Source organism: Apteryx mantelli, chromosome 18 (genome assembly GCF_036417845.1).
Source record: "Apteryx mantelli isolate bAptMan1 chromosome 18, bAptMan1.hap1, whole genome shotgun sequence".
Lineage (NCBI taxonomy): Eukaryota > Metazoa > Chordata > Aves > Apterygiformes > Apterygidae > Apteryx > Apteryx mantelli.
Genome location: NC_089995.1, coordinates 3,043,175 through 3,071,031, shown reverse-complemented (window position 1 = coordinate 3,071,031; position 27,857 = coordinate 3,043,175). Strand labels below are relative to the sequence as shown.

The following is a 27,857-nucleotide window of genomic DNA, read 5'->3' as shown; positions in this document are numbered from 1 at the left end:
CCAAATGGTAAAGAGGAAAAACAACATAAGATAAAACACAGCTTATTGGGTAAGATGATAGCTTTTTTGTGCCCTGAGCAAACCAGAAAAAACACTGCACAGGCTAATATAATTAAAGACAGCATCATTATGTATAAGTAGGGAGAATCACAAGAGCTCGCTCTCATTTTTTACATCAATACTTCCAAAGCTCTTCTTGTGGCGTATCTTCAGAGAGATGCAAGGGAGCTCCTCAAACAAGTAGTGGCTATAGCAACAGCACATACTCTAAAAAAAATCCACTGACATATTTAGAAAACTCCTAGCTTTATCATCCCCCTTCCTTTATTGCTAATTCAAGCCTTTCATTCACACATTGTTGAGTGCACTTAGCCTATTTTCTACTGTTATCAAACATATGTAAAAGATTTCTAGAGTACCAGTCAGCATAGCATTTCATCATCCATCACTGTCCTCTGCTTAGGTATCAAAACTGGAGGCTGGAGAAAAAGCAGCAGAAAGCAGCAGAAAAAGTGGGTATGTTTAAACTAGAAACCCCACGCTAGACTGTTACAAACTGGCCATCCTAGGGAGGTTTGAACATAGTATATTTGAATTTGCAGTGCAATGAACAGTGTAAGTATCTCCTACACAAGCCTGGAACCTGCAGAACAGGAGCAAAAAGAGGCAAATCAACAGTCTACAGGAGTTTAACAACAAAGTTTTCTAACCAGATCCTTCCTCGTTCTGTCTTGTTAACTTTGTAGTATTAGATACAGAAGAAACCAGAAAAATACACAGAAGAAAAGTCCATTGAGGCTTACAGAAACCACTCTCTGAGGTCAGAAAAGCCCCCACACTGACATCATTAGAGACTGGGAGAGTACAAAGGGTGATAGTGTTTTACCTGCCCTTTCCTTACTCTCACGTAAGCATCTGCTATCAGAAAGCAGACGCTGGGCACCATGGACCTTTGTTCTGATCCAGTATCAGATCCAGTTCTTACATAGATGCTGCCACTTCATCCAGGGGATAGGTGTGGCCCTGCAGTACTGCAGGAAACTTCCAGAAAATGCCAAGATGCTTCTGACAGTGGGTCCGTACAGATAATGATTGCGTCTGAGAGGCAGGATTGAACCAGTCTTGTGGAATGGTGCTAGGGCAAAGTCAATGCTCTGAGCGCACAGTGTGCACAGCGCCCTTCCCAGCACGGGGAGCAACAGCACCTTAAAGCTGCCTGGGATGCACTCCAGCCTGCACTGCACTGCGCTGTTAAACAGTGGCGAGGCTCCGCATTAAAGGAAGCAAAAATGGGATTCCTAGGTAGAATTAACTCTTTGCCCTTAGCGCCTTGGGGATGACATACTACACAGCAAAATCTCAGTACCCGTGCAGTGATTACAGGTGTGTTATGCCTGTGAGAGGGGTATTACCCATTTTGGCCAGCAGAGAATAGACAGTACAGCTTGTGTGCATCTGAATTGACTCTAATGAAGTTAGGTTTTCGGGTGAGTTTAAATAGCTGGACAAGGCTGGGACAGCAAGAAAGAAAGAGGATTTCAGGAGCTCCTGGCCTGCTGTGATGAGCCAAATTCCACGCACGACTGCTTGCTGCATAGAGAATAGCGCTGAGTACGGCACATAACTCATGACGTCTCAGTGATAGGATGTACTTTTTCTAATTAAATTCCCTTTCCCACAGGACTTCCCTCCATGTCAAAATTTAAACTGCAGGCAGCATGGCTACAGAGAAGGGCTTTGTTTTGTTTTTTAAATAACTGCATTTTTTTTCCTTTTTACCAAAAGGGCAATAAGGCTCCAGTAGTATCTGCCCAGGTTTGTAGGGACTGCCAAGACCTGGAAGCAGCTGTGGAGCCAGCTGCCAGGTGTGCTGTTGCTCCTGTGCAGCCAGCTCAGCTGGGAAGCGGGGGGACAGCGGCTGCCACTCTCGCAGGCAGTCGCTCATCCTTCCCTCCACAAATCCCCTGGGGTTGGAGCATCCAGCAGACATACACGAGATGCTCATCCACAGAGCTTCTCAAGGCAAGAGCTGTGCCATCAACCAGCCCAGTTTCCCTTCTGATCTATTACTTTATAATCTTATGTGCAGTCACTTTCAAGTTTACTCTAAAGAGAACAATCATTATGGTCAAGATAAAACAGCGCTAGTGAAACAGCACCGCACACACAAATGCACATCGAGCAAATAGTGCAGCGTCTCTCAGCCCCTGCCTCCCAAAGTCACACGCAAAGCTGTTTTGAGGCTCTGCTTGCAACTCTTAATTACATTCAGGGTAGCCAGCAAAAAACAGTTTTCAGCATCTCATTCGGACTGACTGCCCTGTGATCAGGACTGGTGGAAAGCAGAGGCCAGAAAGGAAGGGAATGCATCCAGACCTTTCCTCCTGGCTGAAGGAGTGCTCTGCCCACACACTATCATCTCAGAATAGACCTGACTGCAATACTGTAGCAAGCACAGAGGCCACATAATGACACTGTACAGGATGGGTACAGAGGAGAGGAAAAGTATATTTAGCAACCCATTTCCTGGTGACTGTTCCCCTCCCACGAGAGCCAAATACCTAAAACAAACATTGTGGGCAAATAAACTGCCCTTCAAAGCAGACAAGAAATTCTGCAGAAACACACAGGTAGGAACAGCTGTCTGGATGTCTCTGTGCAGGTCCGGTCAGAGCAGGATGCTCTTGTTGAGTTTTGAATATCATCAAGGACGGAGATCTCACAGCCTCTCTGTGCCCTCGTTCCAGTGTTTCACCACCCTCTTGGTAGAGCTTTTTTGTTTCTTTACACTGAGTCAGAATTTCCCATGTTCCAGTCTGTCCCCATTGCCTCCTGTCCTGTCCCTGTGCACTTCTGAGAAGAACCTGGCTCCATCTTCTCTACAGTCTCCCATTGCTGGTGTAGACAGCAATAAGGCCTCCCCTTAACTTCTTCTTAAGACTGAACAAACTCAGTTCTCTCAGCCTTTCCTCCTAAGTCCTGTGCTCCATTTCCTAACAAACGCCAATGGCTGGAAGTACAGAAGCATCACAAAATAGTGAAACAAGCAAAAAGTGAGTTAGGAGGGGTTAAAGAAGATGGAACTGAGCACAGAAAATTGGTGATAGGAACCATCCTGACAGGCACTGTGTGATCACCTTCCAGGGTGACAGTGGTCTTAGGACCGTAATTCATCATTAGGCTGGATGCAGTCTGGAAGAACATGCCATCAGGAGGCAGATGTCTATGATGGGCAAGACACCAGCACACTCTGTCCCTGCAAATTGCTATTACTAGATTTGAGCAAAATGCACTGCAAGGAGCCAGGAAGAGCATTTGGAGGGAGCTCAGGGAGCTTGTGGACAGGCGTTGGGGTGAGACCAGTCAGAGCAGTAGTGCTGGGCTGACTGGTCCAGCTGCCAGAGACACACACAGCTCCCCAGGTGTGACAGCAGGAGGGAAGGTGGGAATCCACAGCCAGGGCTTCAGTACCCAGAACTGGCCCAGCCCACACTCTGCCTCGCACCACCACAGGAGAAAGCGACTGCAAATGCAGCCTCCTGAATCTCCAGGCGACTCAGTAGATCATCACACAAAATCTGCCAAGAAAGGCAAACTCAGCTCAGCTGATCTATAGGTGGAGCGGGAAGAAAGCAGTGGAGAGCACAGCACAGGGGAAGCATGTCCTGGCTGGAGCCAGAGGTGGCAGCAGCATTCTCCAGCCTAGTCGAGTCCCCTTTCTCAACAACCGAGACTCTCCTGCGGCAAAATAAACCCGGAGGCTGAGAGCGGAGCAGCAAGGAAGAGGGAGCCCAGCAGAGAAGGGAGCAGCACTCTCGACAGCTATCCTACCTACCTTGGGCCCCAGACCAGCCGGTGCAGCTCCTTTACCAGCATTACACAATGATATTTCAGTTCCCTCCCATTAGGCGCCCCAGGTTCAACGCGCCTGTGCGCCGAGACTCCCAGGCCAGCAAGGCATCACAGAACGCTTCAGTGAGAAAGGACAGTAAAGAGTTAGGAAAAGCTCTCTTACAGCCTGGGGCAACAGGCACCTTTGGCATAACAGGAAGATGGAGCAGATGATTTCTCCTGTGGTCTCCTGGGCCGACACAGACCATCAGCGCTCCCACTGATCAAGTGTCAACAACTGAGCTTGAACTGGATGTAAGCAGGGAGGAGAGCTCTCCTGTGCCTTTCCCTCGCACAGTCCCCACTGTACGGGCAAGATTGCTGGCACTGCTTCTTCACCCCTTCTCATTCTGGAAAAACATTAGAGGAAAAATAGGTTGCCAAAACAAGACACTACTTGGAGCCCAGAGGGAAAGGAATAGGGAGGGATTCCTGCTTGGGAAATCCCAGAACAGAAGCTGAGTGGACAATAGAAACTGTCCCCATGACACAGGGCTTTCTTGCTCCTTGACTACACTGACTACCCACTTGCCAGTGGTCCACTGAAACCCTAACAACTGGCCCATAAAACTGAGCTAAGGAAATCTGCAGGCTGGGAAGCAGCTAACAGAGAAGAAGACATGTACAGAAATACCCTGCAGGGCTGATATTAGAAAACTGGTTCCTGGGTGCATCCCAAGTCTCCTGTGTGACCCTGAACAGATCACCTCCACGCCTTAGTTTCCGCTTCTGTACAGAGGAGGGGTCAAGAAAGGAGGTGTCACGCTTACTGCTTATGAGAATTGACTCCTTGGTGTCTAAGGCACTTTGAGATCCTTGGATATGAAGAAAAACCGTGAAAAGAGCAAACACTGTGGAGAGAACACCAAGCAGAGAGAAGAGCCAACACACACACATGCGCTCAGACCTGTCACCGCCACCTCAACACGTAGCTGCTCCCACCCACTGACTCCACGCAGCACTTCAGGTCCACGGTGTTTATAACACAGGTAGTACAGACAAGGCAATCTTTCTACTGATAGAGCCAGAGAAGAGAAAGATACCAGACATGTCATTCAGGGTATTTCTGAACAGTGTTCCCAAAGGATCTCAGGATGAATTTGCTTCCACTAGGAAGGATCATTTGTTTGCTCTTGGAAAGGCCACCCAAATACTGGGCAATACAGATTTTAGGCCAGAAAAACCACAGATGGGATAGGCTGTGATTTGCAAAGCCATCTGGTTTCAGCAGCTCTGTTTGTTGTGAGGCTGTACGCTCCTTCGTCTCACCCTGATTCAGGGATCTTAGTCCTTCTTGCCCTAGGCTGACCAGTGATGTAGAAGGACAAGATAATATGGAGCTATTCCCTTCAGTGCCTTCTAGCCATCAGTGGCTTCCAAGAAGTCCTTTGCCCAAGGAAGGGAAGAACAAGTGGAAATGAAAGCCACTCTCTCTCATATCCATCTACCTCGCCACAAGAGCTTTGGTCTTTTTCACTGTGATAATTTTCACCCCCAGCAGCAGGCCCCAGCCACACAGTGGCCCTACACATCATCACTCAGTTGTTTGGATGTAAACAGGGACAGCCAGCATGGTGCAGGGGCCGTCCGAGGCAGTCTGCAACTCCGCTAGTGCCAAATTGGACGCAATGCTGCTGGGCTGCCCGGGAACAACAAGGTCCGATTCAGCAGCTCCTGACCCCCCCACCACGATGGACAGGACGGCGTCCGACTCCTGGAACTGTTCTTTGTTCGGGCCGCCCTCCCGGGAGCTTTCCCCAGCGGCACTGTCCTTCAGCTCTGCCAGGGCCAGCTGGTTGGGGAGGGAAAGGCCCGCCTTGCGCCCCCGCGCCACCCGCTTCTTCTGGGGCTTCCTGAGCTGCAGGTCTTTGTCCTTGGGTGAGCCCAGCCGGCACTTGTGGTCCTTCATGTACTTGTGGCGCGTGAAGCCTTTGCTGCAGGTGGGGCAGCGGTACTTGTAGTTGCCGGTGTGTGAGCGCTGATGTTCCATCATGTGGGCTCGTCGGCTGAAGGACTTGTTACAGTACTGGCACTTGTGGATCTTCATCCCTGCACAGAGCATTGGAGGAGAGAAAGCGCCGTTAAAGAACCCTGCGTCAAAACGCAGATATTCAGACAAATCTGCACCACACCAAGGGAGGCCATGGCAGCTCTAGCTCCTCTTCCAAGCATCCTAACACATACCCTCTCTCCCTCTCCTACCCTGCAGCTTGAAACAGCCACCTCCTTGCCCAAGCAGCCACTTGCTTTTTTGGTTTGCTAATTAAAACAACCAATCAACCCTCCCACCCCAACCCACCCCTGCCATGGTCTAAGAAGACACTGTGCCAGGCAATCAGAAAAGTCGGTGCTGCTACACCCTGAATGTCAGGGTTCAGGAAGGGTTACAACATTAGTCCTTGCCTCCAAATAAGAGGTTTAAAATATTAGCAGAAAAAAGTGTCAGGTGATTGTGGTGAAAAGACAGAACAGTCTTAAACTCTGGTTCTTTTTCTTTTCAAGTGTATTTGGTAAATAATAAAAAAAAAAGTTTCACTTTTTTTCTCCCAAGTATGGGAACATTCTGGTGTTGGAAACACAACAACCACTGCACTGTCAGCACAGTTCCATCCGATCTCCCATTCCAAAGCTTTGCACATGACAGGCACAAGAAAAGACACAGTTTTACCCCAACAGACAAAAACCACAGAGTTCCCTAGGGCCCAGGAAGAAATGGTTTGTCTTTATTAGGAGCAGGAGCATCGTGTTTGGAACATAGAGAGAAGGGAGTTGAATCCCAAGAGCTCTCCGCTTGAATAGAAGATATTATCAGTGAGGAGTGGACAGATCACTGTGGTCATTCATTTGATAGTGAACACTGAATAATCCAGCACTGCCTCAGAGTCTCACCCCGCAGGCCCTGCCTACAGATTTATATTGCTTTAGGAAAGAGCCAAAAGCTTAGACACAGCTGTAAAACACAAGCTTACATAATCAGGCCTGCAACAACAGAAATAAAAAAATATAAAGCTAATAAACGGTATTAAGAATTTAGGCTTACGTATGGGAAACATTGTACCATATGCTGTGGAAAATCTCCCATAAAACTACACAGTAGCTGTGTTAGCTGAGGGGTGGGTGGAGGTACACCGTGGGGAAACCATCTGCAGGGAACATCTTGCGCTTCTGGGGGGTCACAAAGCGGAAGCACTTTCACCATTTGCCACCTCCTGTTTCTCTGGATTACTCCTTCTGTAACATGCTCCCCCAGTGTCAAAGCGAGTCCCAACAACTTCTACCTTCCCAACTACTGGCAGCAAGGGCAGAGGCCAGCTGCACTTACCTGAATGGGACAGTATGTGAGCTTTCAGCTTGTCAGGCCTGTTAAACTCCTTATTGCAGCCTGTGTGGCTTCTGGAAGAATAACAAACACCGGTGAGCAGCATGAATCAGCTGGGGATTGATGCACAGAGATGCTCAGCCATAAAGAGATTCACAGCCCTTCTCCTTAGCAGCCCCCAGGTGGATCCTCAGGTGGACTCACAGCAGGAGCCACACTATTCCAGCCCTTCTGGAAGGGGCAAGGAATAAACAGACTGCTACAGGGACGCATGTGACTTCCACTAGGCTACACCTCGCCCTTGTCTCACCATGAATGCTCCTAAAAGCAGCAGGTTCAAGATCCCAGCTGGAGGCAGAAATATTCTGGAGGGAGCTGCAAGTTGGTTGGAGCAGGGAGAAGTCAGTCAGTCTTGGCTGTCTCAGAGGACTCATGACTGTCCCACAGACTTGGGAGGATGCACCTCCTAAACCTGACTCTCTTTGGCTTGTGCATTAGCTCCCACATTGCCAAGTGCTTTTTGAGACCTGACAGTTGGGAAGATCACTTCATTCAGCACTTTGTGCTCAGATAATATTCCTTCCTTTCCCCAGTGCTCCCCAAGTGCAATCCCCAAAGCCTCCCTCGCAGGCAGGCATTATTTTACACAGGTTGATGAACTGAGGTGAAATGATGTGGCCCTGCAGGAAGTCAATAACAGGAACTGGGACTTTTAGGTTCCCAGTTCAACAGCACCCAGCATTACTGCCTCCCCAAGAAGCAGTGGGTTGGCAAATGCAATACACGTACTCTAGGAGACCTACAAGAGACGTTCCTTCCCTCCCAAATCCCTTCGTGACCCATTAAGACATAGCACCATGCTGGAGACACACTACGTACGAGAAGGGACATTTATACTTCTTGAAAGGCTCGTGAATCAGCATATGCCGCTTGAGTTTATCCTTCCGATTGAAGGCTGCATCACACACTGAGCACTTAAAGGGCTTCTCTCCTGTGTAAGAAACCAAGAGACCAAGAGTCAGGGAGAGCTCAGTGACACAGGGCTGCTCTCATCATGTACAGGATTCACTCTGGCAGAAGAGCCAGTCTTTGCTTCTCTATAAGCTCTCCCAGGTTTCCCTAGCCTGCCTGATGGATGCATGGAGGGATGGCTACAATCCCCATCGCACGCTGCTCCTCCTCCCCAGGGCCAGCTTCCTTAGCTTCTGCAACCCTGGGCAGCAGGGAAGCCAGCTCCATGTCCCGCTCCTACCTGGTGCGGTACTGGGCATGAGGCTGATCCAAAACCATATATTATTACAGATGACTCATGCAGTTGACTCTGTCTTTCTAGTTATTAGGAAAATAGCCAGGGCATTACTGGGTGCAGCAAGGACTATGACGTGGAGACACTGAGCAGTAGGCACAGGCCAGTTTGGATCCAGCAAGGCCAGCAGTGCACTAGAACTGGTAAAGTCTCTTGGGCTTAAGTCAAATTATCCAGAGCCACCCAGGTGTCACCTCTGCACTGTACTCCCAGAATTTCTGGGTCCAGCCTGGGTGGCTCCACTACACTAATGTGCATGGGCCCAGCATCACCCCCAAAAGGCAACCTGCTTCCAGCCCAGAGCAGAGCGTGGCAGCTGTACGGCTGCACTTCCGTGGCACTGTGCCTGGGATAACAAGCCCTGACAGTCCCAAGCTGGCTCTGTGTCTGCGATCTGGACAAGGTGCCCAAGGTTACAGCTCAGCTGAAACGGGATCACCAGAGAGCTGGGAAGAGGCAGGTTCTGATCACTGAGCTGTGATCCTGAAACTTCTGTCCCTGGAGGGCTGCCAGCGGGCAGGGAAGGTGTTCCAGCACCAGTGGCGCCCATACCCGAGTGGATGTGGGCGTGCAGCTTGAGGTAGTGCTCCCGGCGAAAGAACTTCTTGCAGATCTGGCACTTGAATTTGCTGCCCCCGCCGTGCGTGGGGATGTGTCGGCGCAGATACCTCTCACAGGGGAACACCTGTTAACACACAAGAACAAGGCTAAGAGCCAGCATCACGCAAGGGATATCACTGAGCCTGCATGGTCAAGGGAGGTGTAGCCTATATAAAAAGCCAATGAAGCCCATGGTGACTGCTTTCTTGGAAAAGAAGCACTGAGGAAATCTTCAGTTTTGTGTAAGGAAAATACAGATACATCTTTTTTTTTAAAAGAAAACAAACTTCTTATCCTTAAGAAACACAAGCCAAAACCTTGCTGCTAAATTTTAATAACACCATGGAAGTACTGAGGACCAGCGCCCCAGACGGACACTCTGTCGGAGCCATCAGTAGCACAGGCTGGGCAAGGAACCCCAGTCGTTACTAACTTCCCACAGTGCTAAATTTATTGTGCGCTTCCCAGTCATCTGTTACCAAAGGCTCCCAATGCAGGCGTACTCTCATTCATGGTCTTTATAAAGTCAGTGTGAATGGCTCCTTTGGCTAACGGGGACACTGAAAATACCCAAGCTAAGTGAATACCTAAAGAGATCGCTGCAAGCACGCATCGGGGGGAGCACAGGAGAGCCAGGAGGTCTGGTACCCAGGGCTGTGCTCTCACAGCATCTCCAGAAGTCAGCAATATTAGTAAGAACACAAACAGAAGTAAAAAACACTGCTGCAGATAATGGGCTCTCAAAGCCCTATTGCTGCTGCTGCTCGAAGTCCCACCCAGGCCCAAAAGGGCATCTGTCACCTGGTGGGGGGAGTGGAGAAAAGACAGGTAAAGAAAGATGGGTTACTAACCATGGCAGGAGTGCGTTTCCCCTTCCTGAGCTACCTCAGTACAGAGTGGTCACTCCTTTGAGATTGTCCCTGCCCCCACTGCAGGATTTTCATTTCCTTGGCTATAAACAGAGGAGCAAGGGTCCAAATTTTAGTCTGGATTTCAAAGAATAATTTATTAGAATTCAAACCCCACAAAATTCTGCCCCTCAAACCCCCTTGGGGTTCATGCTGAAGAGAGTATTTCCAGCCAAAACCTACCCGGGCATCATTCCAGTCCCAGTCACATCACTCAGACAGATTTCTCTTTTCCAAGGACACAGAGCATTCATCCAAAAGAGGGGAAAATGGGGAGACCCAGAGACTTCTACTGTGGTGGGAGTTGAGGAGAGCAACGTGGGTGTCCAGGCTCTCCCAGGACTTCCCAGACGCAACCCTTCCAGCCACAGGTAGCCAGGCATGGTGGGTCAAAGCCCTTGAGACGCGTGGCACCGACGCTACCCTAACACCTCCCCAAAACCTGCCTCACTTTTCCTGGCACGCCTGCTTCTAAGAAACAAGGATGGCAGCCCAGGGTGTAAAGTCCTGTGCTGTCAAAGACCCGAGCCAGCACCACACTGAGTGTGTCAAGGGTGCAAGGGAGTTCGGCTCTTTGCACAGCACAAGCCCAATGCAACACATGGGCACACAGAGGGCTGACAGGGAGAAAGGTCCCCTTGCAAATCCTGTGCACCAAACGGGGCCCGGGAGAAAAGCCAGCACTGTGGGGAGGAACGTACTCTGCACGAGAGAGGCAAGAGAGCCGGAGGCCAGGGTGCAATCACCTCCGTCTCTCTGAAAAGCACCTCATGAGCCTGCCAGTCCGTACTGAGGTAGGAAGGGAGAGGAAAGGGAGTCAAGGGTTCCCATCCCCCTCAGAGCCCTAACTGCATGGCCAGGATCGGCTCTGGCAGCAGGCACCCACCCACCTTCTGGCAATGAGGGCAGGGAAAGTTGTGCGTTGCTGTCTGCAGATGGTGCTCCAGGGCTTCCGGGGTGGAGTACTTATTTACACACTTCACACATCTGAATGCGGAGAGAAAGGACAGAGCCTGTGAACGAGGCTACCGCCGGCAAACCCCACACCGCAGGCAAACCCCACGCTGGGCTGCACACACCCACTCACCAGCCACCTTCCAGGTTGATTTTTGGCAGGGATGGTTTGGTACGGACGATACCAACATCGAGACGTTCTGAAACCTCCACAACCCACATGGCCAGATCACACTCACACTCAGCTTCCTTTGCAAAGGGGAGGTGCTGGAAAACTGGGTGGAGAAGCCTTGAAATTGCTAGTCCTCTGCCACACTAACTCCTCACATTATTGGCATGAGAGCACCCAGGTACCCAAGCACATATTTCATGGTTTCCTCATGAAAACAAGCCCTAAGTAAAGACTTCACCTTACTTAAAACATCTCTTCCCACCTTCACTGCCAGAAGATAACTGCTCCCAGTGAAGAAGTTCTTGGGTGACTGCACAGCACAATGGAAGTGTTACCCATGGTTGGGGCAGCCACAAGGCAATGTTCTCCCATGTGGAGTTTCCAGTATCTAATAAAGTTTGAGCTCACATTGCTGCCTCTCCCGCACCACCAAGGCCCTCCTCCACCTGCTCACTTATTCTCATAAATCTTGGCAGTATTTCTGAGACCTCCGCCAAATCTGACCGATCAAGGGCAATGGGTACATGCATCGTCAATGATGAACACACAGGCACTCACACGGTGTATCTGTTGTGAAACCTCTTTTCCTTTGGAGATCAGACTAAAACCTCCTCAAACATAAGAAGGGTTCTGATCTCAAAAAGGATCACTGCTAGCAAGCTGTAGGATGAAGCTCCCCAGCACAAGAATAACTAGAAATTATGGCCCAACTAAGAAGTAGCAGATACTTATTCCGTGAGGCTCCTAAGTGACTTCCAGTATCTACTGGACCTCTTACTCTTCCTGTATGTACCTACATGCACTTCAACTGTTCCCAAGTGCTGTTCATGAAACATTCTGACATTTCCCCTCTGCATTAATAGAAAGGCTTTCCCAGGCAACGGTCCCCTTTGCAGCAAGAGAAAAGGAGAAATAAGTCTTTTACCTGGGCACAGCTTTTACAGCCCTCACTTCCTTCACTACAGGTGATTAGAGAATCACAGAAGACAGGCTGGGAAGGGGCTCCCCTAGGTCTCTCACCCAGCCCAAGGCAGGCTCAGCTGTGCCCATCTCACTCTTGGCCCCTGACAGAGGATCTGCAGTGATGGGATCTTCCCATGCAACCAATACCAGTATTTCACTGTCTTTCCGAAAGATTCCTTGCTGGAATTTCATGTGACTCTGCTCCCTGTCCTGTCTGCCACTCACATGGAGATCACCTTTTGCTTTTGCTCTCTTCAGGACACTGTTAGCACCTCAAACCAGCTCACATTCCAGGAGTCAAGAGTGAATTATAACGGGTCATGCTCTCATAGCATCCTAAACCTCAGGTCCAGGTTCTGCGTACAAAGTGCTCGGCCCTGCAGCCTGGTGGAGGGACCCTCCCATTGCCACTCGGGTGCCCAAGGGAACCGCGGCTGCTGAACACACAGCCCCCTCCCCCCTCTAGGGTCCTGACAGCTCTCAGCCAAACACGCTCGGCACGCACTCGCTCCTACAAGCCTCGTAAGCACCAATTGCTACTGTACTTGTACACGGCCACATCCTTCTTGGGGCTGTGCTGGGGCAGCAGGCTGTGGGAGTACTGGTGGACACCCAGCTCATACAGGGAGGGGAAGTCCTTGCTGCAGAGGTGGCAGCGATAACTCAGCTCTTCCTGGTGGCTCTTGATGTGCTCAAGGAAGGACTCCAGCTTCTGGAAGGTCTGAGCGCAGCTTTTCACCACACACTTGTACACCTGGGGGAAGACGGGAGAGTGACTGGAGCAGCACGCCATGGAAACCAACAGGGCAAATCCTCTGCCAACAGACAGTGAGGCCTTCCAGTTCGGAAACTGTTGCCACTGGGTCTACTTTCAGAGCGCGACCCCTGTCCCTTTGTCCCCTGTGTTGGGGAGTGGCTGAGCTGATGTTATGAACGAAGCAGCACCACGGTTCCCAGAGCGCCCCATCGTGCCCATGGGTCCGCCACAAGGCCGCTGGCACTCAGGAAGGGGCACAGCAATGAAACCCTGCCCTGCACTGCAGCAGGACAACGTGGTGGTAAAACATCCCCTTCCTCTGCTGCCTGCCCCAAAGGAAGGACAACTCTAGGTCAAGGCAACAGCAGAACCTCCTGGAAGTGAAACAGGAATTAGGACAAACTCCACTCGCACTGCACAGCACCCATCGGGCTGTTATCCAAGGCCCACTTTGCCCACAGGAGGCCCCCACGGGGCACAGCTAATCCCACGCAACTAGACTCCTTCCCTGACTCACACAGCTGCTTCAGCTGCTGGTCAACAGCTGCAGAGGACGTGCAAATTCAGCACAGCCCCCCAGGTAGGACTTGCTCCCTTTCCAGTATGATCACTGGGATGAGACCAGGCCCACAAGCAAACATAGCTCCAGAAGTTGAGTCCCACTAGCCCTCGCCTCTCCCGCCTCTCAGGGTTGGGTTGAACCTGCTCAACTTCCATGTGACATTTGTTCTACAAACGCAGAACATCAGGGCATTTCCTCTGAGGACAGCGAGTGAGATGGAGAAAGGGGTGTTGCTCTGAGCACCTGAAATCACCCAAGCAGGTGAGATCACAACACCCCAGCGGTGACTGTCCCACGACCTGAGAGCTGCCACCTACACTGAAGACTTTGGACTTTGCTTCTTTCCTTTTCCTCTAGCTGCCCGAACCTGCTTGGCTGATTTCTCCCAGGGAGCTCCACAGAGCAGAGGCAGCGGAGCTTTTCAAAACCGCCCAGACCACATACCTGCGACCCAGCAATGCAGTGAGCCACAGTGCAGGGGGAGCGCAGGCAGCTTTAGAGAGTGAGCAGTGCGCTGGGGACAGATATTGGGCGCCGGGGCACAGGACGAAGCCTGTCTCAGTCTCACCACTGACACAAGGCACCCTCCGTCCCCACCCACCTGCTCGTTCTTGTGCTGCGTCATGTGTGATTTGAGCTGGAAGTAGGTGTTGAATTTGTTGGGGCAGAACTGGCACTGGTAAGAGCTATCGATCAAGACAACCTGCTTGGCTTCCAGTTTGCCCGTCTCGCTCTCCTCCATGGGGACCATGTCTTGGGGTGGTTGCACAGGGTTCCTTGAGGGCTGAGTCAAACCTGAAGAACAGGGAGAGACAAAGTCAAAGACTGCAATCAGGCAGCTCTGAAAGCTGCTCTGCATTGCCAAGACACCCCAGGCCTGGCTCTGGTTCCAGGCTCTTCCTTTCTTTCAAAGGCAGATTCTTTAGATCAGATGAATCTCATTCCCCAACTTTCCTGTCTACAGATTATCAAGGGCTTTGATTTCTGTGTCTTCCTCTCCTTGACCCGTTCTCTTTACCATAGTGCTTCCAAAGAAATAAACATGCCCCGTGGAGCAGTCAGCATGGCAGGCCCCCTTCAGGGAACCGGAGCCAGATTCACACCCCATCTCAGGCAGGAGATGGGAGGTAAGATCCAGGTAACACACAGAGTCCAGCAGCAGCCCTGAGGTCTGCAGAGAGCAGCTCCAGTAGGACCTTGTCCTAGACACGACATTGCCACGCTGTGTTGTTCCCTCCCCTCTTACTCGGGACTGAGGCAACCAGCAGAAAGGTTATCCACACCACTGCCTGCCAGCAAGGAGCTCTTCTCTGCCTCAAGCATTTCCAGTTGGCCAGGGGGGGCAGACCCACCCCAGGCATGACTTCAGTGCTGCAAACAGGCCAGAGCACTGGACTATGTTAAATCAGCAGCTTGTCCAGCCACTAGATCAGAGCTGCCAAGTGTGGCTCGCACACTGCCAAGGCTGCATCCCCAGGGAGTGAGGAAGGGGAAGATGCCTCCTCCTGTTCCCATGCATGATCTGTCACAGAGTTCGGGGCCGCTGTCTCACCAGCACCTGGACCCACCATTGCAATGGGTACCCATGGGCTGCAGCTGCCAGCAGGACTCAAGCAAATGAGACAGACACCCAGTGCACTTGTCTAATGTGTGCTGCTAACCCCCAAGGGGGGGATGCAAACATCAACTGCACACACAGCTCCTTTCTCCCCTCTCTCCCTGTTAGGGACGAGGAGATGCAGGAACATGCAGACTCTCCACATCACTGCTTTGCCTCTAACATGCGCCGTCCCCAGGCAGCAAACCTGCGTTCTCCTCGTCCTCCGGCTGGTTGGGGTTCAAGGCCATGACCTGCACCGTGATGGAGTTGCGGGAGATGGTGCACCCCAGCCCTGGAGGCCACACTTTATGGGTCTGCATATGCTTCTTCACGTTGGACTTCTGGGCAAAGGCTCGGCCACATACAATGCACTGGAACGGCTTCTCACCTGTGTGACTAAAGGCAGGAGGCACCACGTCAGCAGCCCCCAGGCGTGGACCATGGCAGCAAGGCTGCTGCGAGTCTGCACTGAGCACTCGCTGCTTGGCAGAGCAGCTCCTGTATCTGCCAAACAAGGGCTTTGAGACCTGATTAACCGGAGCAAGTGGATTGCGAGAGGCCTGGAGAGATAAGCCTGCGACATAGACAAAATGTTCTCAGTCGGGGATGACAAGGGATCAAAGGAAGAAATGGGAGAGGAGAAAGAGCTCTGCCGCAACATAGGACATCACCTTCAGGGCTTCCACACTGACCTCTGGGACCCCATTGCTTGTTCCTGTCATCCTTCTCTTCCCTGTCACTCCTCTCTTGCTCACATGTAGCTTTTAGCTTGGAATCCCCCAATCTCCCTGAATTTGCTCTCCCCCTTTTGCAGCAGAAATATCTTTCTACCCTGCTTTTCTGCTGTGGGAGAGAAAGCTGGCTCTGACACCTAGTGCACACCATGTGAAGAGTCCAGGATGGGAAAGGGAGCAAAACCACCACTTGCTCCTTCTCACCTGCCTCAAGTTCTGCAGTCTTTGATGGGGCAGATACTGAAAATTTCAACTGCCACCTGGCAAAGGCCTAGGTCTTATAAGAGCTCCCCACCTAGACACTAAGCTTGGCTTATGGTTTGGTAATACCAGCCCCCATGAAGCCACTAAGACTGCAGCTTGCTGGGGTGGGAAAGAAGAGCAAGGGCAGAGGGAAGCAGTGGAGGTGACGCTGCTCCAGCAGTTGGGTGACAAGAGGTTTGACTTTCAAGGTCTCATCAATGAGGAAAGAAGTCTCCAATCCCAGCCCATAATCACCAAGAAGGTTACACCGACAATGCAGCTTTCACCCCAACCGCTAAGCTACTCCCTGGGAGAGGTATACTGGAGGGAGGGGAGTAAAGGATCACCTCCCAGCACGGTATGTATTTTGGGTGACGAGACAAACGTGAGGCCTATGGGACTCAGTCTTGCTCCGTGGGGCTATGCCCGATCTGCCCCAGCCATTTGGCTGTGTCCACGCTGGTGGCACCGTTACCTTCTGATGTGCTGCTGCAGGTCAAAGTTCTTGGTAAAGGCCTTGTCGCAGTAAGTGCATTTCAGCTTGGGGGACTTTGGTTTCCCTGGAAGCAGAAGAGCGCACACAGGAATGAGATCACGTGGCACAGTCCCGTCCCCCCCTGCTCTGCACTATCACCCCGAGACATATCTATCCAGGACAAAGAATAAAGTGCTCATGAAGGGGTAAGATCCGACTGGCCAGAGAAGGGAGTGGTTTAGGCTACATTTAATGTAGCCTGAGCTAAGTCTAGAAGCAGAAGCACTGAGGAGAAAAGTGAAGGGGCAGGACACCCTCTGTGGTTATTAAACACTCAGGGGATCCTTCCAGCTGTGCTACAAAGCAGCTGCTTTAAAAGTATGTTGGGCATTAGAAACAGGTATGGGATTAATGAGAGGAGGGGCCCCAGTTCTGTCTCTCTCCTATGACCACACCAAGGTCAGCCATCAGCTGGAGCACATGCACATTTCTCCCACTTGGAAGATCAGTCAGTCACATCTTCCGTCTACTACGATGGGGTATAAACCAATGGAAACAGCAGAACCGCGGGCTGCTCTAGCAAATTTTGGACTGAGAGCTGCAGCCTGCGTGATCGTTCACACCTCTGCAGATTATGCTAAAGCCTAGTATAGGTATTGCTGTATCTCCACAGATCCAACCTTCCCGGTGAGAAAAGCCACATGGCTTTCCTCCACCATAGGCTTGGTCTATGGTCACTTGGCCACATGTGTGTTGTTGGTCACATAAGCAACAGGCAGGCTCTGCCAGTGGAGGGTCTGATGCTCATCCTTCCTGTAATTGGACATGCTCCTGTCCTGCCTTACCTGGGGACAGGCGCGTTTTGTTCGCAGGCAGGATACACACTGGAACACGTGGTAGGGTCTGGTCTGCTGAGCCCTTGGGAAGAGCGTTAAGGGCCAGGCCACATCCAGCCCATGGGCCTTGCAGCTGGGCATTCTTGCTTAGCTTAACATGGACCAAGCCCTATCACTTTATTTGCAGGATCTCCCCTTTTTCAAGTGTGATCCAATAAGTATATAGCTGCAGAGATTTAGCAGAAGTCTGCCCCATGCAGTAGCACATTGACAGTCATTTCATGTGTGTCCAGAGATAACGGACAAGAAGCAAGTCCACACCTCTGCCTGCTCTCGATAGCCTTGGGCATGGTGTCATGTTCCTCCTCTAGAGCAGTGTGCACAGCCAGTGCCACCCAACAGGCTGGAGAGCCTGCAGCTCAACTGTGCACTACAGGACAAGCCCAGAGGCCTACGGGCTAGAGCATGGCAACAGCCATAAGGACACCTACCTTCATGCAGCCCACTCTCGGTTTTGGAGCGCCTACTTTTGGCAGCGGAGGCAGAATCAAAGCCAACCACATTGCCTCCTCCTGCACTGGTCAAAGGTGTGGGAGTGCTGGTACTCTTGGATTTGAATCCCTGCTTCCCAGGGCTGTACACAGGAGGAGAGGGATACACAGGATTTTCCACACACTGGCTCGGTACCTGGAAGAGTGCAATTATCAGTGGAAAAACAGATTTGCTGCACAGTGTCATACTGTGCCAAGTACAGCGCCTATTACTCTACATCTCCAGCAACACTTGCCAGAGCAGGATATTAGTTCGGCTGAGTTTTCTGCCTCCTGCCAAACTGGATCGAACTTCTGGTTCATCTGATCCGGCAACGTGTCTTTAACTAAACCTGATCCCAGGCACTGCATGAAATGCTTTGCTGATCACCACCAAGTATCCAGGATTTGTTACGTCAGGAACAGGACAACAGAGAAACTCTCTTAAGGAGCTCCTACTCCCACATCTAGGTCCTACACCTAGAACCGGTTCTCATCCCTCCAGAGCAGGTTACCAGAACAATCACCACTGATCCTGGGGATTCAAACCACTCCTGCAGGCAGGAATCTCCAGGCCCTGCTGCCTACCGAGAAGGACTGCAGAAGGGAAGGAGGCGCAAGAAAACTCCAGATAGCAGAGCACAGCCATTTACACTGCCACTATTATTAGGAAAGAACAGGGGGTGATGCTTAGAGAAAAACAGAGACATCAGTCTGGAGTGGCATGGTTTGAGGTCTTTTTCGTTACCCACCCTGATAAATTAACACAGAGCAGTAAGTATTCAATGCCATCATCCATTTGTGAACACCTGCACTTCCAGATCAGATGCCAACTACAAAGATAAGGCTGGCCAACCTCTATCACACCCAGTAGTTTCCAGTCCAGTCCCAATAACAAGACAGGTGCTGCTGCCATGCTGGGAGGCAGACACGCTGGGTACAGAGTGATAGGAAACCTCTTCCCTTCCCAATGTGAATGGCAATGTTAACGTGGTGGCTATGAACAGCTGACGACACGCAAAGCCACTCACGCCCATGTCTCTCTCAAGGAGAAGCCGAGTTTTGCTCCCCACTTAAGCCTGCAATGTGCAGCACTGTGCTCTGCACCCCCTCCAGGACAGCTCCCTCACCTCACCTCGCTCTCACTTCCAACACTTGCAGGTATCCCTCGACCACAGCAGACCAAGCTCACGCATTCAGGGCTTCCAATCCCTCGTCAGCCAAGTCCGCCCGTCCTCTTAATTGTTTTTTCCTGTTCTCAGAATCCTCTTCCTCTTGCTGGCATCTTTCTGATCAGTCCTAACCAATGTTTGTAAAATAACCTACCACATCTTCCCAGACTCTAATCCTGCATTTCTAGTCCAGGCGAGTCCCAGATGGCACCACTCCATTGCTATTTAGAAGAGGCCCAGGAGGTCACAGCCCCCACGGACTTGGCCTTACCTCTATGGGCGGATAGGGCTGCATCCCCAGCGTCTGAATCTCCACCGTGCTGTTTGCTGCCATCGGAGCAGGCGTGCTGTACACTTCGACCACGCCGCCGCCCCCGGTGCTGGGCTGCCCCGGAGCCCCCAGACTCGGCGGGGGAGGTGGCGGCGGCTGAGGAGGGGGTGGCGGAGGAGGTGGCGGTGGTGGGGGGGGCTGGGAGAGATAGCCAGCCCCAGCGTGCATACTCAAGCTGCTCTGAAAACAGAACAAGGAGAGACAGACGCGCAAGGCATTGAAAATGTGGCACTGGTCTAGCAAGGCCGAGGTGGAGGTGCTGCACCCTCACACCCACGCTCCCCGTCGGGATTCAGAATGGCACCTGCAGCAACAGTGACAACATCATCACACAGCGCTCCACTGTCCAGCTGCCAGGTTGGAGCAGGTTGTGCTGGTTTGCAGAAGGTTGGCTTGATCTGTCAGTAGACATTGTCTCCAAGCATTCAAGTCCCACTGCTTTTTTGCTTTGTTTTTATAGCTTCTAACCTTTCTGGTTATTAAGAACTTTTTCAGAGCATGGAGAGCGTATCTAGCCCAGCAGTGGCCTGACCAGGCCTGGGGAGATCCTACACCAACCATCCCAAGAGGAGATCCATGGGGCAAACTGATGAGGGCTCCAGAAACCAACCATTATTGGAGAGGCAAAAAAAAGCTGGAGAGACCATATTACAAAGGTCTGAGCATCCAGCAACAAGGACACCAGGAGGGAGCAGACCCTGGAGTTATCCTGTCAGCATCTATCAGGCCTCCCTGAGCCTGGCTGTCACACTGGGAAGGTGCCCAGGACTCAGCATCAAAGCAGATTTCTTGAGTCTGATCCCACACAATGGGAGTCCCCGGGGCACACGCATGTCCCTTACCTGCGCCGGGGGCTGCACCGCCGGCATCGGCTGGTCCAAGGAGGTAAAAGCAGACATGGCCGACATCAGCACCTCATCGCTAACTAAGATGTTCCCCTGCACAAGGGTCTGAATCAAAGGAGATGGAGGAACTGTGATGTATGTAGATATTTGCTGAAAGAAAAAAAATTGTTGCATTGTTGATCAGCAAAAGGACAAAATAATAAACTAAGAAAAACAATGACATTGTGCTTTTTACTGAACCTCTGAGTCTCTGCTTTCACAGCCTCTAGTGAGCAGACGAGCTAAGGTAATTATCTACTGCTTCCTACCGCGTCCCCTGCTAGCTGTAACAGTAAGTGAGCTCTGGAAATGTTCTTCACAGAAGGAGGTATAAAGGCTTCTGATGGTTCAGGGAAGTGGCCGCTGGCTCAAATGGTTGGTTATTAAACAAGCTTTGCAGAACAAACTGGTTGCAGACAATTTCAGGTTTTTACTGGATGCTTTCCCTGCTAGGAAAGGCGGGGGACTGAAGGACGCTGCTCTGGCTACAGATGGTGAACGTCAGGCTTGTCTCTTCAGATCGGAGAGGGACTATAGGAGGGGAGGTTGGGCTGTCCCCATGTTGTTGGTAAAAATGACCAGTGTTTGCAGACCCAGACAGCACCGTCCACCAGCACTAAGTTAACTTAAAAAAAAACAAAAAACATTGGTTTGAAGCACTTCAGAAGCCACCATGATTGCAGGCACAGGATGCGTCATGCATATGGGAACTGCTGCACAGACTCACTCCTGAGAAGTCTGCTGGGGAGGAGAGTTCCCAGAGAACATCCCCCTCAGGCACGTCGCACCACACCACGTGGGGTTATCTGCAGGAGACTGCGCAGTGGGAGGCAGGGGTGAGGGTGCCACAACCACAGCCCTCCTCTTCTGCTCACAAGCCAGATGGCAGTCCAGGGAAGAGCGAGACCCACTCCATCCCGAGCAAGGCACAGCACGGGCAGGCCTGCCAGGCCAGCTGTGACACTGGTGCTCTTGGGTGGAACCCAAGTCTGGCTGTAGCACAGACATGATAAGAAACTTCTCCTGGCCTGAGGAAAAGGGGCTGGACACTCATGCTGAAGGACACCTTACAGCAGAGGACCAGGCAGATTTAAGATGAGGTCAAAATCCAACACGACCACAGCTGAGCCTCCTAGAAGAGAGGTCAGTCATGAGGTATCACTGGATCTGTAAGCATTATGCAGAGGTTCTCCCACTCCCAAAACAACGGCAACAGAGCCACGGAGACTGCCGGCTCGCAGCACGGTACCTGCCGGCTGGCGCTTGGAGCCTGCTGCACCGATGTGATGGATGGGGTGTACACGCTGTTGGTGGCCAGGGAGACGGTGGAGAGGGAAGGGGCGTTTCCCTGGCACTGCTCTCTCTTGTGGGTCATGAACGCAGGCAATGAGTTGAACTGCTTCTTACACTTCCCACACAGGAACACATCTTCATCATCTGCAATTAGAGAACCAGATCACCATTCCGGCCTCCAGCTCCCTTTCTTTTGCATCCCCCAGTGCTACACCAAATAACAACCAGAAGAGGCAGGAGAACAGACACCTTCTGGATCTCTAGGACATCATCATCAGGAGAGAATAAGCTGCAAGGGTAAAACTGTCCCTCCACCCCAAACCCCAGCTCTCTCTAAAGCCAACTGACGGGAATATGCCTGTCTCAGCCCTGCACCCATATACAAAACTGACAGTCTCCCTGTGACAAGCTGAATCCCGCAGGCTGTCCTCTCATCCCGAAGACATGAATATCCAACCCAGCCCTGCTCCTGCACCACCTTCTGCTTTTAGTTAAGTTGCTTCTTCCAAAGCATCATGATTATTCTGGCTGATGCAGATTTTATTACTCAAGTTGCACAGAGGAAGAGGAGTAATTTGCATCATGGCACAGAGTCAGTGGCAAAATCAGGGCACAGCTTGCTCCTCAAACCTCCCCCCCACAGGAAGACTGATGGTCTTCAGTGCCTCTGCTTGATATTAGTGGCAGAAAGAAGACAACTCAGCTACCATGTTCTAGATTAAATCTGCAGCACTAGCAACCCAAACAGGCACATGCCGCTTTTCATTTGAGACAGCTGGACTCAGACCTTTTGGGAAAAAGTACCCTGTGGCTCACAAGGCTGTGACTGCTGTCTGATTCCTGGCACAGCCTCAGGCAGGACTGTGTCAGGGATGCAGATTGTAACTCCTCCAGGAGCACAGCTCAGAACGTGGTCACCAGGAGAGGTTTTTTCAATAATGGGATGAAGTGGGAACTCACTGTCCAAATCAATCTGATAGATGGGCTGGCCTCTTCCACGCAAGGGGAAAAAGAGCAGGAAGAGAAAACACAGTCTCACAAGGAAGGGCTCAGAGTATCAATCCCCTGAACAGGCTCTGGGGTCTTCTGCCAGCAAAACTGTCAGCCTCACTTGCAGTTGCAATCTCTGATAGGTGAGAGACCCAGAGGGTAGTTCTGCACCTACTCAGCAAGTCCTGGTCCAGCACTGGCTGGACTACATTTACCAGCTCTGGGGGAGTCAGCTCCAAAGACAGGCACCAGCTGTAACATCCTGAATGCCTAAGGAGGAGTTTTCATGTGCACGTAAACCACCAGTTCCCGTATTCATTCACGCAGATTCACTCAACGACTGGGCTAGCAGTACACCCCCAGAGGATAAGGGACTGCTCATTACATAAAAAATATAAACAGTAGCAAGTACTAGCGAAACACAAACAGTAACAAGCACCAGCGGCAGGGAGGATGCTGTTCCCTCCTTTCACGCCCTTATCGAAGTGCCCAGGGCAGCCTATTGCCAAGACCAACTCCAAAAGCATCTTTCTGCTCACCTGGGCGCTTGCACAGACCCATTCCTCCTGCTCCACCTAGCCCAGCTGATGGGTCACAAGGCTCGTAGCAGTGTCCTGTACGTACAGTCTGCGTCACTGCTCTGCCCGACTGTCACGGGGAGCATGCTGCAAGAGACCACTGCCCCTCTTCTTTCTCTCCCAGTGCTAAAGAGACTCACCCATGGACTGGATGGTGGCGGATGAGTTGACATTTTGAGCGGATGGATCGGTTACCCCTCCTTGACCATCCAGTAAGGACTGCACAGCCAGCACCGTCTGATTATCCATGCCTGTAAGGGAGACACAAGCGGGGAGGGTGAAGCGAGCGCACGCCGAATGCAGAGGGGCCGTGCTCACCGAGTGCGTCGCGCCGGGAGGTCACTCGCCGGCTGCCGTGGCCTGCTCCGCTCCTCCCGCGGAGCCGCTGCCGCCCCCACACCCCCTCCGCTCCGCAGCATTCGCTGTCTTACTGCAGAAACGTTCCTGCCCGTTTCTATTGACACAAGGGGAGGAAAGGGAAGAGGAGCAAGGGAATCTGACAGCGTAAAGAGCGCTTGGCTTTAGGCGCTTGCTGCAGAGAGGACGGATGTTTGCAAACTGCAGGTACGAAAAGAGCTAAGAAGTGGCTATTTAGGATGTCGCGGCCCAGCCAGGGTAACGGCCTGGATGGACCTCCCTGGGGGGGCGGCGTGAGACAAAACCCCTCGTGGGCAGCAGCGTTGTGTCAGCCCACAACCGAGCTTTGCTCCGAGGCAGGAGCATTCGAAATGCCTCCCCGTTTCCAAAAGCAGGGCTCCCGGATCCGACATCCACAGGCCGGTGAACAACGGGAGGATTTAGTTATGGCATTTAGAAGTAACTTGCAAGCGTGGGCTCCCAGGAAGGGTGCTGGGGGGACCCGTTCAGACACCGGCTGCCCCCCGGGACATGCAGGAGAGCTGGACGGCGGCTCCCTCCCCTCCCGGCCGCGCTCCCCGCCGCGCCGCAGGCGCCTCTCATGCAAGAGCTGTCGGTCGCTCGCTCTCATTTCCATCTCCCTCGGGACTACATGAAAGCACACGCACCCAGACAGATTTGTTGTCAGAATCAGCTCACTTGCTTTGGCACAAATATTTTTCACTACAGCTAAAATGTTATAAAATATTCCGGATAAATACAGGAGACGGGGACTGCTCGTCTAGGGAGCCCACCTGGCCAGCGGCACACAGCCCGTGGATCAAGCCCAAAGCAATTTCTTTCTTGCTTTGGAAACCAGAGGTAAAGAAATGCAGAACAACCTGATTATGAAAAAAAAACGGCAAAAGCCTCTCTAGCAATTCATTCGAGATCTTTGCAGAACAAGACTGTGCATCTCTTATTAACGCCAAACTCAGAATTACGTGCCACGCTACCGAGAAGACATAGAGGTCTACTCGTTTGCAAACAGTGCAGGTGAGCACAGATCCTGAGGAGAGAGCAGGGAGCAAGCAGCACCAGGAAGGACAGCGAAACGTCGTGACAGGTCACAGCAGAGAGGAACAGAAGAGCAGAAGCAGCAGCCCCATCTTCCCACTACAGCTTCGCCTGTATTCAGGCTACAAAAGAGAGCAAGAAAAATGCCGCAGCTTATAGAAACCTCGATGCCTGCAAGGTGCAAGTTTTTAAATTTCTCCTGCACACGGGGATGTGCCTTCCCCAAAGGGGAGCACACAGCAAAATGCAGTGGATTTCTCATTTCTCCTGTATCTCCAGCGTGAAGCAGACAGCAGGAAGACTCCACGAACACCCTTTCCATCAAGCATCCACCGAGGAAAGGTCACAAACGCTGCGAGTCCCCGGCGAGGGAGCCGCCAGAGCGCGGTTCTGCGGCTGCCAGGGAGAGGCAGGCGCCCGCTCCACGCTCCACGCCGGCCTCACCGCCGCGCGCGGGAAGGCAAACCGCCCCGCGGCACAGCCGAGCGCCACGTCCCGCTGCCGGCCCCTTCACCCGCGCAAAGGGCTGCAGCCGCTGCCGCGGCACAGGTCCAACGGCCGACCCTGCAGGCGCGCTCCTCGGCCGACCTGCTCATCCCCGCTAAAGCCCTACTTTGAAATCGTCCTCCTTACTCACAAATATTCCCCTGGTCATCTGCAAACGCAATACCGCAGGCTCCGGTTAGCGCACGCCAGCCGGAGCACGAAAGGGAGGAGCCCTTCCCAGTGGTTGCAGGGAAGCAAACAAGCTGGATGCAACAGAAAGCCGGGAATCAAAAACGCGGTCGTAATAATCTGCGGTCATAATTAAAACCACTGCACATGAAAACGCTGAAGCCTTCCCGCTGTTCCCACCAAGAATGCCACACGTGCACTAGACAACCGCGTTCCTTCCCGGCAAGCTGCCAGATCTTTAGAGCAAAAAAGCCACGTTACAGCCTCAACCCTGCCAACTGGAAGAGGCTTGAGGAGCGACCAAGAGCAGCGGCAGACAGGTAACGCAGCAACAGCGACGCTAACGCTGCGTGTAGCGGCCCACGACAACAGAAATATATTGCTCTTTATCCGCTTGACATTTCGCACAAGCGGCTACCAAACCTGCCCATGGAGTCACTGCAGTTTCACAAGTTAAATGCACAATTACACATTTAATACGGAGGGAAATCAGTAAGTTTGGGGTTTAGTAACCAATGAATTAAAGCGAATACAGGTACTTGACACCATTCAAGGCCATGCATGGACTCAGTGAGAAAGCTTTGGAGCAGTCTGCACTGATTAGAGCCTGCTCGAGCCCCTGTACGACGTTCTTCATAGTCATGAAACCTAAAAGAAAAGCCAATGCTTCTCTCCTTACTGGCAGCACGTTTTCCCCAGAACCTGACGAAAACACAGAGTTCTCGGAAAACGAGGATAAAAGTGCGAGACTACTGATTCGGGATATTTTGTTTCCTTCTCACGTTTCTCTCAGTTTGGACAGTGAAACAAGACTGCTCCGTTTCACCCAGGTTTTACGTTCCCTCGTGCGCCGAGGTTCATGGCCGAGGCCGCTCTTTTGCCACCAGGTGTCCAGTGACAGGCGTGAAGATACACCCCTGCCCCGGCGTGCACCGAGGACACGACCACGTCCGCAGCACTGCAGGCTGAGGCCGAGACACCCCCACCTCGAAAACGAATCAATTAAGAAAACAAAACAAAAGAAACAAAATCAGCCACGAAAAGCTGCCCTTTTTTGTGGGCTTAAGAAAAAAAGTGGGTTTTTTTCCAATTGGCCAAAACGCTTTGCTCTCCTGACCCCCATGAGGAAACGCACACCGTGAGGAGTCGATTGCGAGGAGGAAACAGGGGACCTGGTTACGCACAAAGTGCTGCCGAATGCATGAAGCAACCTGACAAAATCGAGAGAAATAACTCCCCCTTGCTCATCTTTCCGCTGCCCTGGTCTCGGGGCTACTTGCAAAGCAGAGGGGGCGGATTGAGACGCAAGGTCCTTCGGGCAGGGGCAAAGCAGGGGGACAGCGGAGTTAACCACAGGCTCAGAGCGGGGAGCAAAGGAAACGGAGACACAGGCGGAGGGCGGCACCAGCACGAGCAACCGGAGCCGAGCGCGGCCTCGCAGAGCTCCCCTGGCGCGTCCCCTGACATCGCCCGCACCCCATGCTCCCGCGTCCCCCGGCGTCGCCCCATGCTCCCGCATCCCCCAGTGTCGCCCGCGCCCCACGCTCCCACGGCCCCCGGTGTTGCCCCATGCTCCCGCATCCCCCAGCAACATCCGCACCCCATGCTCCCACGACCCCACATCACCCCACACCCAAAGCTCCCACATCCCCCAGCATTGCTCCACGCTCCCACGTCCCCCAGCGTCACCCACACCCCACCTCACCCCACACCCCATGCTCCCACATCCCCCAGCATTGCCCCATGCTCCCATGTCCCCCAGCGTCACCCACACCCCACGCTCCCGCATCCCCCAGTGTCACCCTACGCTCCCACATCCTCCACGCTCCCACCTCCCCCAGTGTCACCCGCACCCCACGTCACCCCACACCCAATGCTCCCGCATCCCCCAGTGTCACCCCACACTCCCACATCCCCCACACTCCCGCATCCCCCAGTGTCACCCGCACCCCACGTCACCCCACACCCAATGCTCCCACGTCCCCCAGTGTCGCCCACCCCCATGCTCCCACGGGTGCCCCAGCGAACTGGCACCGGGACAGGGAGCGACCGGGGTGCCCAGGCGCGGGGGTGTCCTGGAGCGCCAGGGACCCGGCGCAGCGACGGGGGCACAGGGCTGCCGCCGCGCCGCGGGCACTGGGGACGGGGAGCCCCGCGGCGCCGGGACAGCAGGGCCGGGGAGCCCCGGAGCAGCAGGGCCGGGAGTACTGGGAGCCCCCGGGGCGCCGGGCACAGGGGCCGCGCCGTGCCGTGCCGGGGCGCCCCGCGGCGCAGGGCCCGGGCTCCCGGGGGAGGTGCCGCGCGGCGGGGCTGCCGCCCGGGGCCGCTCCCGGTCCCGCCCCCGCCCCCGGCGCCGCCCGCCCCGGGGCCGCAGCGCGCGGGCGGGGGGGGGGGGGGGCGCGGCCCCGCCCCGCTCGCCGGGAGCCCCCGCGCCCGCCGCCCCCCGCCGCGCCGCCCCCGCCCGAGCCACCCCGAGCCGAGCCGAGCCGCCCCGGGCCGGGCCGCCGCCGCGACCCGGTGCCGCGCGGCGGGGGCAGGAGGCGGCGCGGGGGGGCCCGGCCCCGCTGTGCCCCGGCGCGGCCCGGCGCCGCCGCTACCTTCCAGCGCCTCGAAGATCGCCTGCGCCATCTTGGAGCCGGGGCGGCCGCGACCCGCCAGCCTGAACGGGCAT

At 53.1% G+C, this 27,857-nt stretch overlaps 1 protein-coding gene across 2 annotated transcripts; it reads right to left on the bottom strand.

The window, feature by feature from the left end:
- Window positions 1-107: 107 nt before the first annotated feature.
- Window positions 108-27,857, bottom strand: ZNF341 (zinc finger protein 341). Of its 2 annotated transcripts, none has more exons than XM_067307614.1 (15): window positions 27,784-27,857; window positions 23,239-23,349; window positions 21,487-21,674; window positions 20,196-20,348; window positions 19,294-19,533; window positions 17,812-18,007; window positions 16,485-16,569; window positions 15,238-15,428; window positions 14,034-14,227; window positions 12,659-12,867; window positions 10,915-11,011; window positions 9,069-9,201; window positions 8,090-8,201; window positions 7,214-7,284; window positions 108-5,940 (listed from the first exon to the last, which is right to left on the bottom strand). In XM_067307614.1, exons 1-15 carry the CDS (start codon window positions 27,812-27,814, stop codon window positions 5,426-5,428), a joined length of 2,526 nt encoding a protein of 841 aa, XP_067163715.1. In that variant the 5' UTR covers window positions 27,815-27,857; the 3' UTR covers window positions 108-5,425. The 2 variants fall into 2 exon arrangements, with proteins under 2 accessions (XP_067163715.1, XP_067163716.1); XM_067307615.1 differs by lacking the exon at window positions 27,784-27,857 and adding an exon at window positions 25,149-25,180.